The sequence below is a fragment of the Triticum urartu genome, chromosome 6, assembly GCF_003073215.2.
Source record: "Triticum urartu cultivar G1812 chromosome 6, Tu2.1, whole genome shotgun sequence".
Lineage (NCBI taxonomy): Eukaryota > Viridiplantae > Streptophyta > Magnoliopsida > Poales > Poaceae > Triticum > Triticum urartu.
In genome coordinates, this window is record NC_053027.1 from 122,089,777 (window position 1) to 122,102,469 (window position 12,693).

The 12,693-nt window shown below is 46.1% G+C and overlaps 2 protein-coding genes across 2 annotated transcripts; one reads left to right on the plus strand and one right to left on the minus strand.

Moving 5' to 3' along the window:
* Window positions 1–2,156: 2,156 nt before the first annotated feature.
* LOC125516760 (protein SINE1-like) lies at window positions 2,157–5,008 on the minus strand. The gene is made up of 3 exons (XM_048682081.1): window positions 4,822–5,008; window positions 2,971–4,402; window positions 2,157–2,860 (listed from the first exon to the last, which is right to left on the minus strand). Exons 2-3 carry the CDS (start codon window positions 4,336–4,338, stop codon window positions 2,303–2,305), a joined length of 1,926 nt encoding a protein of 641 aa, XP_048538038.1. The 5' UTR covers window positions 4,339–4,402; window positions 4,822–5,008; the 3' UTR covers window positions 2,157–2,302.
* A 4,775-nt stretch (window positions 5,009–9,783) lies between these two features.
* On the plus strand, window positions 9,784–11,840 carry LOC125517358 (desmethyl-deoxy-podophyllotoxin synthase-like). The gene is made up of 3 exons (XM_048682553.1): window positions 9,784–10,689; window positions 11,223–11,479; window positions 11,534–11,840. The coding sequence occupies exons 1-3, from the start codon at window positions 9,784–9,786 to the stop codon at window positions 11,838–11,840; spliced, it is 1,470 nt and encodes a 489-aa protein (XP_048538510.1).
* Window positions 11,841–12,693: the final 853 nt, after the last annotated feature.

The window sequence follows — 12,693 nt, forward strand, 5'->3', positions numbered from 1 at the left end:
TGACAAGAAATAAAAGGACAGTGGATGACAAGAAATCGCTTCTATTTAGTTAAGAGGTCCATTTAATGCTATCAAGGACACTTCCAGTTTTTCTTTAGTTTCATCAAAGGTTCATCAATACAGATGCTAAAATCTAGCATATCTCATGGAATGGATCAGCTAAAAGCCTAAAATAAGAAGTCTAGATAGGAACACTTAAAGACCATCTCCAGAATAGTCACACAATAATTTGCAAGAAATAATACTGTCTATACTTTACTAAATAAAATGACTTACATAACAAACAGATATACGGTAAATAAACGAGCAGTGGAGCAATTGAAAAGATAGGTTATTGCTACTGTCAAATTTGTTTCAAACAGTTTTCTGTCAACTTGTGAGTAGGAAAATGGCTCCAGAAAATTCAGTTAACTGAGACTACAGTGAATATTCAGTTTTCTATCAATTTAAATGGATCCATCCAATATTTGTAGTCCAAGTTTAAATGGGCTGCAGTCATGTCCAAGTTTAACTGAATTGATCGAGTCGAGCCTTGAGTATATTTTAGCCTTCATTGCACGCATGGATCAATATTTTAGTGGCTTTTGAATGAACAGTTGCATGATCAGAATTCTGAAGGGAAATATGCAGTGATGGTGCTTACACTGGCTGGACTGAAGAGTGTGCGGCCTAATCCATGGTACATGCCCAAGACATCCTAAGCCTGAAAAGATGAGTTCACCATCAGTCATTCAGTGAGACCCAAGAACACCACAAACTTCTCTTCACTCACTGAAGTAGACTGTGTGTGTGGATTGATCATCAGATAAGCATATGCATTTTCTCATTACTGTTGATACTGTTGCGGCATCACTGAAACAGTACTAAAGAACGGGTTAATGATTGAATTGTCACCTTGCACTCGGGGTCGGCGTACAAGCTATCCACAGGAAATGGCAGCTGCAATGCAATCATCCCAGATAACTGTCAGCTCCATGCTCAGAAAAGAAGCAGAACAATTGCAAAGTGACATTGGGATGGTCTGATCAAACTGAATCTCATCAAGACAACCACATCTGCAAACAGTCTACCACCTCCTCCCTCAATTGGAACATTGCACGAACTCAACAAAGCCCTCTTGGTTGCCGTTGGCATAGTCTTCTTGGAGTACTAGCAGAAGTGAAATTCAGTGGTACATCTCACATTCAGTGAAGTGGTTCAGAAACTAGTGGTTCAGTAAACATAGAGTAGTGGAGAAAATTCAGTAAACATGGAGTAAATTCAGTAAACATAGAGTAGAGAAGAGAGGTTCAGACCCAGGCAGTAGGACCTGGAGATGATCTGCAGTAGTGGAGAAAACATGTAGCCGCCACCGCTGCTGCCAAGTGAGCAGGCGCGACCCACTTGTCCCGTGGACAGCCCAGCCGCGGTGTCGCAGGCACGGGTCTTCCACCAGAGAAACAGCAAAGAAGACGCCGCCGCGATCGTATTCCTTGTGGAGCTATCGTCGTCGTCTTCCAGGCTCGCAAATCGACGGCCTTTAGCTTGCCGTCGGCGTTTAGCTTGCTGCATCTCCTGTCGTCGTCGGGCTTGTCGGCCTCGTCGCCCTTTAGGTTGTTGGTGGTGGTCCAGATCCAGTGCCTCCGGGCTCGCCGACGCCGGTTCCGACGCAGCCGGAGCAGAGCACGGCGGTAGCTGGGGAAATCGAAGGTTTTTTTGAGGAAGGGGGAAGCTTGGGGAGGCAGGCGAGCGGCAGCTGCGGTGGCGGAGCAGGAGGCAGCTGCGGCGGGGGAGCGGGGGAGCAGGGCAGCTGCGTTGGGGGGGAGCAGGGCAGCTGCAGCGGCGGTGAGCAGCGCAGCTGCGGCTTCTGTCTGGAGGAGGAGGACGAGGGAGCGCGGGTTTGGTCGGGAGAAACCAGAGGTTTTTTTTTTTGCAAATTTGCCCTCACGACATGTTTTTCGGGACGGAGGGAGTACTTTAGTGATCTAGACGCTCTTATATTTCTTTACAAAGGGAGTACTTCGGAATTTTGATGAAAAGATCAGCGGCATATATCTGTAAAATAATGCACTATGTAGTAGCAAACTCCAGAAATATAAACTCGCAAACCAAATCAATTTCAGAAAGTCAAGTAATTACTTTAGCACAGGAACACAACACTTTATAAGCACTTCACAGGCGCAAAATCAACAAGCATAATCAAGGGTTTGCTGTCATACAAAGATTAATGACTGCAAAATAATTAGGCCAGCTAACCACCACTACTGTGGTATAAGCAATGCAATAACTTAAACAGTAGGTACAGTAGGGATACCTACAGACATCAAGTGGGGACTAGACCAACATAATCCTCAGAACTATCTTCTATCCTAATTAACACAGCGATGATTGCGACAACGGTCATGATCATGCTCAAAAGACAACCGAATATTGTCTTATACTTCCTGGTCTTCCCGCTGCTTCTTTTCACACAAACATCTAGCTCCTTGAACTCAACCTCAGAGGATTCTTCGCGGGTTGTATCCGCAACTTCAGTACTAGACAGGCCTGATTTATCTTCATTGCAGACAATCTCAGTGGTGCCGTTATCCCTAGGCCTAACAACAGCAGTTTCAATCTCTTTGTCCCCCTCTTCAGTCTTGCTCTCAGAATGCTCAGATTGCATATCCTCAGATGACTCCGTTAGTTCCTTGTGTTCCTGATCTGATGGTGGTGATGATGATGACGATGACGATGATGATGATGAGCAGTTCAGCTTCATAATTGATTTTTCCTTGTGGCGATCAGAGTCAAAGTCATACGAACTCTGGAGGGATCGGAGAAGCTTTCTCGGCGTCGTGTATAGCTTCACATCATCAATGCTGATTGGCCTTTCAGAGGCCTAGAACAACAATAAATAACAGAGTCAGTTAACAGATCAACTGATGAACACTTTATATATTTTTCGAATCAAAACTAGAGCAGTATAGGCATTTCGTTATGTGAACGTACCTGCGGACTGGGGGTCTCATCTCTTGACAAGGTGTTGTTGGGGCTAGCTGAAACAAACCCTGTGAATGTACCAGTGCACTCAAAATCGGCATCGGTTACTTCGCTGTCACAAACCTCCCCCAGGTCATCTTCAAGGCACTTGCCGTTTGAGCAGAACCTAATGAACAAGCCATCCTTGAGAGAAACATCCACACCATCGTTGCTCCATAACCTCCTGTTCGCGCGCCGACTCTGATCGAAATTGCAAGAGGACTGCCCGATCGAGATGGGCGATTCGGTGAGCGTGCTACTGCCATACATGATGGTTGAGTCTACCACCTGTGATTCAGGGGACTGGAACTGAACCGGTGAAGCAGACATGGTGGAGCTTGCAGGGCTGCTGCCCTTGACATTCCAGAGGCTCCTGCATGGGCTTTTCTCTCTTCTCCTTTGGAAGTTGGAGCCTACCATCGGGCTGGTGGTGACCTCGTGCCTCGACCCCTTCTGCGCAGCAATGTTCTTGGCAGTCTGTGAGGTCTCAAACGCGGCGCCTCGGACGAACGGCATGCGGTCGTTCTGGCATTGCTCCATGACATCCACCACCTTGCCAAGCTCCGAGGATATGCTCCTGGGGTCGACAAACTTCATGAAGAAATTGATCATCTGGATCGCCGAGAGCCGCTTCTGGGAGCTGCTCTCCGCGGCGTCGCCGTCAAGGACCTGCAGGGCAGACCGCACAAGGGACCTCGCATACGCCTCTGCAATCAGGCCATTGTGCTTGACAAGCGCCATTGCCAGGCCCATGTGAGCATTGGACCGGGTCGACCTGTCGTGCATCGCCCCAGCGACCTTCAGGCAGACCTCGTTGACGGCCTCACCGGACGCAAACCTCCAGTTGCTCGACTCGACGAGCGCCTTGAGGCAGAGCGCGGCGCCCGACGCGGCGCCGTCCTGGTCGCTCATGAGCGCGCCGCAGAGGGGCTTGCAGAGGGAGGCGATGATGCGCGCCTTCTCCTCCTCGGGCGCCGAGGGGTCGATGCCGTACCGCGCTATGGCCGGCACCACCTTGGAGCACGCCTGGTGCAGGGGGAAGGAGCCGCCGCTCGAGGACAGCGTGCGCGTGATGGTGGACATGATGTTGCCGATCTGCGGCACGATGTTCCGGCCGTGGACCCTGGCGAGCACCTCGTAGAGCGAGATGGTGAACTCGCCGGAGGGCAGGCCGGGGGGCTTGTTGTCGGAGACCTCGGCGAGGAAGTGGGGGATGGACTTGGAGTCGAGCTGCTTGGCGTAGGACTTGAGCGTCTTCATGGCGTTCCGGCGGCTGTCGGCGTCTTTGTCCAGGTTCTCCAGCTCCTGCCGGAGCAGCGGGCTCAGGCTCCGGCCCATTGGGTTGGTGGTTCTCGCCTTCTCGGGACAGGAAAATGCGGCAGCTTCCGGCGGCGCGCTGGTCCTGTGATTCAAACCCAAGATTCAGGCGAAAAACTTGCATCTTTCCCTCATATATCTAGCATAATTAAACAGATGTGATGGCAAATTGGCCCTAGCATCCATCAAGCATACTATACTCCTACAAGATTACGGTGTATCGGAATTTAGTAGTCCATAAAGTAGTGCCATAAATACCAAATCATGAAATGAATGTCAGATTTTCAGAAACAAGAAACATTCTTTACAGGGGGACTCATTGTTCCGCCCCACTTCCGCATGGCCACATCAGGAAGAAGCAATCCAATCGCAACTAAACTACACATCGCGCACTTTTCTCCCCCCCGAACCCCCCTCCCTTTCCAATCGAGAAACTACTGTAAGGAATCGATGCGTAACAAGACCAGCAAAGAGGGGAGCAGTATGCTCCAGCATTGAACTGACCTGGATCGAAGAACTTGCAAGGCCTCGCAATGAATCAGCAGAGAGCCAGAGACCCAAACCTCTCTCTCTCTCTCTCTCTCTCTCTCTCTCTCTCTCTTTGAAATTTGAACTGGGAGCGTGTCGCAGAAAACTATCTCTCTCTCTCTCTCTCAAGATTTGAACTGGGAGCGTGGGTCTCGAGTCTCGACAGATGCGGAGGCTAAAATGGGGAGGGGTGTTAAGATTGTGATTCCCCGTGCAGTGGTCAGCCTCCTACTTTTCTCACACTTGGTCTGTCAGACCCAGTGGAGGAGAAATCGGGAGTGCACCATCCGGTCCCATTTTTCAGTAACGGTGCTGGCCACAAGTGCAGGTGCGTCAACAGTTCAGCACTGGCCGTTTCGAACGGACGCTCCGCAGCACGCGCGGAAGGTGCGGGAATTTTGAAATTTTGGGGCGTGGAAATTACAGTCCTAGCCATGGCGGAGCCTATTGACTGACTGTGAGTGGACCGGGCTCACGGGCTCCAGCGTCGGAACTCGCGAGATGCGCCTGGCCCAGCGAGCGAGTGCACGTATGTTATTTTTTTCGTGTTTTCTCATTTCATTTTTTTTGTAAGTTAACGCCATCGTTCGACCGGCGGATGTTTCTGCGCGCATCCACCTCCTCTGTGACAGTCGGATTTGATTTGGATCAAACGACTCAGACGCAATCTCTATCCTAGTACAGTTTACACAACTAATTTTCATCAATAAAAGTATTCAAAAATCCAAGAAACGTTCACGACCTCAATATTTTTTGCGGATTTGAAAAAATGTTCATAAGTTTAAAAAGCATGAATTCACAAATGTTCGTGAACTAAGCAATTATCAAAAAAATTCCCAGTATTTCAAAAAATATTCACGAATTAAAAAATGTTCGCCCATTTAAAAAATTGTTTACCAATTCAAAAACAATTGTCCACAGATTTGAAAAAATTCACAGATTCAAAAACTGTTCGCCCATTTAAAAAATTATTTACAAACTCTGAAAAAAAGTATTTGCAGATTTGAAAAAAATGTCACGGGTTCAAAAATGTTCATGAATTCATCAAAAAAATTACAAACTTGAAAATATATTTGTGAATTCAAAAATTGATCACGGGGTTTAAAAAATGTCCATGGATTTAAAAATGTATGCGAATACATTTTTTGTGAATTCAAAAAAATTCATTATTCAATAAATGTTCGCGAATTTGAACATGACTGTGAATCCAAAAAAATGTGAATTCAAAAAATGTTCAAGTGAACGACTTTTGAAATTTGGAAACATTATATGAAATTGCTAACAGATTTTGAAAATTATGAACATATTTTTGAAGTTGTGAACATTTTTTTAAGACGTGAACAATTTTTATAAACCTGATGATATTCTGAAAAAGCAAACAATTTTATGGAATTTTGAACTAAATTTCAAGGTTCTGAAAATTTTCTGAAAATGTGCTTTTTAAAATCTCAAACATTTTTTAGTAAATGAACAATTTATGATATTCGAATAAATTTTTATATTTATGAATTAAGAAAAGAAAAAAGAACGTGGGAAAAAAATCAGGAAGAAAATCAAAATGCCAGGAAAGAAAAAGAACAAGTTCATGAATCTTCTAGAAGGTTCCTAAAATTGGACAGACCCTTCAAAAAGGTTCCTTTTTTTAGCATACCTTCAAAAAGGTTCCTAAATTGGCCACACGCTCGCTTCGCTCGATCTATGATGAGGCCGCCCCATCTTCCTACGGTTATGGGTGATCCTTAGCATTTGTGGGCGTCAAACTCCGATCCTGATTTTGAATCAGACCGATGACCGGCCTGTTTTTTTTCTGAACCTTTTTACCAATCTATTGACGCAAAAGGCCAAAAACAACCCAGGTTGAAAAGCACGCGGGCCGGCCGACTCATGTGTCGTGTCGTCCCGTGTCAGACACCTTATGTTCATTTCGCTTAATAGAACTACAGTTCTCTCTGTGTGTGTGCGCGCGCGTTTGAACTGCTCGTTTGAGCTGTTGCATGAACTGCCTCAAAAAAAACTGTTAAGATCTAGTTAAGGTCTAATTAGTTAGGATTGTAAAAAACATATGGAGTGGTTATCCTGAGAGAAGCTGGGGAGGAGGGCGATTCTGATAGAATCGCCCAAAAGAACTGGCTCTATATTGCGAGCGCAAAATGTCATCTCTGACGTCTTCTGACCAAGATCCTCTCCTGGTCCGGTCCAGGCGGCCTGGACCTGTGTACGACGGCGAGATCTGTTCGGCGCGCTGCCGAAACAGTGTGCGCGACACCTTGTCGCCGAACGTGCTTTGCCTGTGGTGTGCCGAGCGAAGGTCGCCACCGCTCTGAGATTTCCATCCTCGTACGTTGGCGTCAGATTGTCAGTGTCACCCCGCGAGAGCGATGACGATCTCAGTTGGCTCCTCTGTCATATACACTAGTAGGATCGTAATTCACAAGACGTCAATTTTCTTGTTGTCTTGGTCGGAAGTTTCGAGCCATGCCCCCACAAGATGCTCAACACCCACCACGTATATTTCCGCGGAAGACGATCCAAAGAAGGAATGCACGCATCGTCATGCTAGACCTCATATATCTTGTGGCAATATGCTATCACGCCGGTTCATAGACAAAGCATAAATCAAAGGTGCTCTTGAGTTAACTGGACAACATAAACGCATGCGAGTAAGTTGCCGAAAGATGACACAGGTATGCATGAATACAGTGGCATAACACGGCCTAGGACGTCTAAGCTCCACGAGAACACCAACGAGAGGGGAAACAACGCAAAGTGTGGCCACAGTTGTTTGAGATGGACAAGGGTTTTCACCCGAAACCCTGGTACGGAGAGACGAACCAACGATGTCCTCAAGAGAAGAGCGGTAGCCGCAGGTGTCACCACCGTGGTCGCCAAAACGCGGAGTTTTCACTCAGCAGCTCACAAGTGCGACCACGAGACACCCAGAACAACCGCGATGAGCACAAACCCCTAGACCCGGATCTCGGTGTCGCCGCTACCAACGACAGAGGGCAAGCATGAGCCACCCGCGGCTACACCCCTAATTGCCCAAATGACCAAGAGGCATAGCCACCACTGTCATCATGATGACTATCTTAGAGCTAAAAATGCGGATCACTTTGCTGCCAGCAATCAGGAAGCTGGTTTGTTGATGGGCAATGTTAGCTGGTTATCCCACATATATACATTGCTTTTGGCAGGGATATGGACGCCCTTTGCTTTTATGGTCATGTTGTAATTACCAACATGAGACAACATAACAACTATATGTTACCCTGTGTCCGTTTGATACTTAGCAACATGAGACAACTAAAATTACTAGCTGACCATGCTACAACTTTTTAGTATATTAGATGACAAGCACCACTATAGTAGGCCATGTACTCCCTTCGTCCAATAATATAAAAACATCTTATATTATGGGACGAAGAGAGTAGATACATGGTAGTTGTGGTGAGTTCTAGTTTTAAAATTGTTTTCTTGTCTCATGGAAATTGTTTTCTCCTTCATACCATATGTTTGCTCTGACCTAGTGTCTCCTCATCGCAAGTGATAGATCTATCCTCCTACCACCTCCACAATGCATGCCATAAGGAGATCGGAAAATCCTTGCGATGTCTCGATCTGTCGTGCTAGCTGAGGCCACTATACTTTCATCACTTTGTGGATCGTACCATGGTCCGCTAGCTGGTGCCAACACAATACACTGCTAGGAACTGATCAATGTATTTTACTTTTTTGTCACTCAAGTCTGAAGTAATATGATCTATACACAAAAATGTTACCACCAACTTTGAGTGGATTATACAATCTATTAGTCTAACTATGTAATACACTTTTTTGCGGGGAAACTATGCAGTGCACTTGCAAATATAGGACGATGGTTTATCAAATTGGTTGATGCCTTTGGTTATTTACTCTTCATATTAGCTTTGTCTAAAGTCAAACTTCATAATCTTTGACCAAGTTGGTAGAAACAAATATAAAAATATACACCACCAAATCAATATTATTAGATATCATCATTGAATATATTTTGACATCGTATAGATTTGTATTGTAGATGTTCATAGTGTTTTCTATAAACATGATTAAACTTTATGAATTTTGACCTCAATCAAAGCTAATATGTCAAATATTTATTATTGCTATCTCTATAATATCAATGCATGCTATGTAAATCGAAATTGCTAGTGAGGGATAATTTTGGCTCTAGAGGGCATATGCCCCCGAATGAACAATAAGTTCAGAATAAATAGTTAAAGAAAACTGATTTCTCTTTTAGATGTTCATGGTAGTGTAGCAAGCGTGTTTGATAACTTTTATACGAAATTGGACAACAATGCTTTGTCGGTGAAAAATTATTAAGTGTAACATTTAGGGTTTAATTTACTTTTAATTTTTGCACGGGTCAAAATGCTAAGGCTTTCATTCCACCTAAAATTTTGCATGTAACATTAGAATGTGACCATATACACATCTAATTTTAATGGATAATTTCGACATTTTAAAAAATAAAGCATTTTGGTGTCCATGGGACCGAATTGGATTTACTTTTAATCTTTTTTATTTTTGCGGGAATCTGAATGTTCTATCTTATGTGTGTTATTTTTTTTTCTTATTTGCTCCTCATGTCTAAATCGTGGATCTGCACCTTACAATGATCCTGGCCATCGCGCTATTTGTGAGTGCCTACCTCTGTACTGTGTTTAGAAAAAAAATGCTTATCTATAGTTAGCTGCAATAGGCAGACAATACTCACAGCTTTTGAATTTGTTGGTATGTTCCCGCGACAAAAAAAAAATTGAATTTGATCGTATGTGCGCCAGCGCGAGCAGTATACTTGTGTTCTCCGTTCAAGTAATTAACCTCCTTATATAAGACCGGCCTTAGAGTCACTCCACTACACTGCCTCAGCTGAAGCTGAACACGCGGCTCCCCGCCATGGAGCAATGGGCGTACTACCTCTGCCTCTTCTTGGCTCTCCTCCTCCCTCTGCTGCTCCTCAACCTCAGGCTCAACACCAAGCGTCCCGGCGTGCGTCTGCCACCAGGCCCATGGCGGCTGCCGGTCATCGGCAGCCTGCACCACCTCGCCGGTAACCCGCTCGTGCACCGTGTCATGGCCGACCTCGCGGGCCGGCTGGACGCGCCGCTCATGTACCTCAAGCTCGGGGAGGTGCCGGTCGTGGTGGCCACGTCCCCGGAGGCCGCCCGCGAGATCATGCGGACGCACGACGTCGTCTTTGCGACACGGCCTTGGAGCCCCACCATGAAGATCATGAACTCCGAAGGGGAAGGGCTGGTATTCGCACGCTACGGCACCCCGTGGCGGCAGCTCCGCAAGATCTGCATCCTGGAGCTTCTCAGCGCGCGCCGCGTGCAGTCGTTCCGCCACATCAGGGAGGACGAGGTCGGCCGCCTCGTGGCCGCCGTCGCGGCGGTGCCGCCTGGGGAGCCAGTGAACTTGAGCGAGCGGATCGCCGTGCTCATCACCGACTCGGCGGTGCGCGCCATGATCGGGGACAGGTTCAAGAGGCGGGAGGAGTTCTTGCAGACGCTCGAGGAAGGGGTCAAGCTCGCCACCGGGTTCAACCTTGGCGACTTCTTCCCATCGTCGTGGCTCGCCAACTTCATCAGCGGCACGGCACGGCTGGCGGAGGAGAACCACCGCAAGAGCTACGAGCTCATGGAGTACGCGATCAAGCAACACGAGGAGCAGAGGGCCGCCGCCTCGGCGAACGGCGACGTGGAGGAAGGAGAGGACCTAGTGGGCGCGCTCCTGAGGATCCGCAAGGAAGGTGGCCTCGACGTGCCTCTTACCATGGGAATGGTCAAAGGAGTCATACTTGTAAGTGCACTAGCTCCTTAATTTGTTTCAGAATACTTTGTCCTCTACTATGCGTTATACTTACTTAAAACATGTACTCCCTCCGTTCCAAAATAGATGACCCAATTTTATACTAACTTTGTATTAAAATTAATAGTATAAAGTTGAGTCATCTATTTTGAAACGGAGGGAGTATTAAAACAAACTAATTACACTACGTTTTAAAAGTACATTTGGTGATAGATTTGGTATTATGGATGTGATGTTGTCAATGTTGAAATTATTTCTAAATTTATATCAAAACAAAAAGTTTGGACAACATAGATTCAAAAAGGTCAAACATTTTGAAACGAGAGAGTAGTTAGCAACACAGTAGGTATCTTAATTTGTTTTTTTCTTCTTTGATTCAATCTGAATTCAAGAAATGGCATATGTTATATTCGCTATTATTCTAGGATTTGCTACTTGATGTCTCGCTTTTTTAAGGGCAGACAAATCCTTGAATGCCAAGAAGAACTTGCAACTTCTAAATTGTGTAAATTGACATACTGTAGGATTTATTTGGCGCTGGGAGCGAGACATCAGCTACCATGCTTCAATGGGCCATGTCAGAGCTCATGAGGAACCCAAATGTGATGCGGAAAGTACAAGCTGAAGTACGCGGAAACCTCCAAGAAAAGCATAAAGTGACCGAGGATGACTTGACCGATCTCAAGTACCTCAAACTCGTCATCAAGGAGACAATGAGGTTGCATCCAGCCGCACCATTGCTTCTCCCTAGGGAGGCTAGTGAGCCTTGCAAAATCCTCGGGTACGATGTACCCAAAGGTACCACGGTGTTGGTGAATGCGTGGGCGATTGGCAGAGACCCAAGGCACTGGGAAGACTCCGAGGAGTTCAAACCAGAGAGGTTCGATTCTGGCATGATTGACTTCAAAGGCACAGACTTTGAATACATACCGTTTGGGGCGGGCCGGAGGATGTGCCCTGGAATGACGTTTGCTCAAGCCAGCATGGAGATCGTGCTCGCCGCACTGGTCTACCACTTCGATTGGGAGCTCCCGAATGGGGTGAAGCCTGATGGGTTGGACATGACAGAGAAGATGGGAGTAACTGTTCGGCGGAAGAACGATCTGCATCTATACCCTGTGGTCCACGTGCCTCCGATTTGATTTGCACTTGCATTAATATGCGAAGACGAAAATGAATTCTCATCTACTATGCCTTCTATATATGTGCCTTTCTCGAACGCGGAGGCTGTGTGAAGAAGTATTGTTAATTACGTCACTACCAATTAAGAGTCAAGTTATGTGTGTCATGAGTGTGTGTGATTCCTATATTCATGTCTACTAGGAAGGCTCATCACACTACAGAAATCTGAGTAAATACTTTGCTTATAAAGCATATACATCACTTCATCATAAAATTAGACGCTCAGGATATCTTGTAGACTTGTACCACTGACCACTCCATGCCATATTTATATCATATTAGATGTATCTAATTAGGGGGTAGGACGGATCGGGTGTTCGGCTCTGTTTGAGGGAAAGTGAAGACGGAAGACAATTTAATGGCGGCAGGAGAGATTTGTGAGGATGAGTATCCTCCGGTTACATCTTTTGATTCAGCGTGATCGGGTGGACCATGATCTAGAGTTGTAAAGGGGGATGCGCATGTTGGAGGCCATCGTGGCCATTCCTCAGCAGCGCAAGGGGAATTCTGCATCACCGAAGTGGATCTGGTGGTCATGAACCTGGAGGTTGCCAGCCGTGCGATGGCGGATGACTTGTCGTGGATCGCCTGCTTTCAAGCACATCCTTTGCAGCTTTAAAGTGAACTCTTGCTAGTTTCTATCAACCAATTCCTTTTTCTACTCATTGGATTCGACACTCATACTTATATAAAAGGCTATGATAGTTTCAATACACCTGTGGTTTATCAGGTATGTATGTGGCAAAATGTGCAAGGATGTTTGTTCTAGTGTTTTTGAACTTTAGATAAATTTAAAAGTTTTGCTCGCTTAGT

Excerpts from the sequence above, each read along its gene's own strand:
- LOC125517358 (XM_048682553.1), top strand. The coding sequence starts at position 9,784 with ATGGAGCAATGGGCGTACTACCTCTGCCTCTTCTTGGCTCTCCTCCTC. Across the intron at positions 10,690-11,222 it reads TGGTCAAAGGAGTCATACTT|GATTTATTTGGCGCTGGGAG; the intron begins GTAAGTGCACTA and ends GACATACTGTAG. Across the intron at positions 11,480-11,533 it reads GAGCCTTGCAAAATCCTCGG|AGACCCAAGGCACTGGGAAG; the intron begins GTACGATGTACC and ends GGCGATTGGCAG.
- LOC125516760 (XM_048682081.1), bottom strand. The coding sequence starts at position 4,338 with ATGGGCCGGAGCCTGAGCCCGCTGCTCCGGCAGGAGCTGGAGAACCTG. Across the intron at positions 2,861-2,970 it reads ATGAGACCCCCAGTCCGCAG|GCCTCTGAAAGGCCAATCAG; the intron begins GTACGTTCACAT and ends TTGTTGTTCTAG.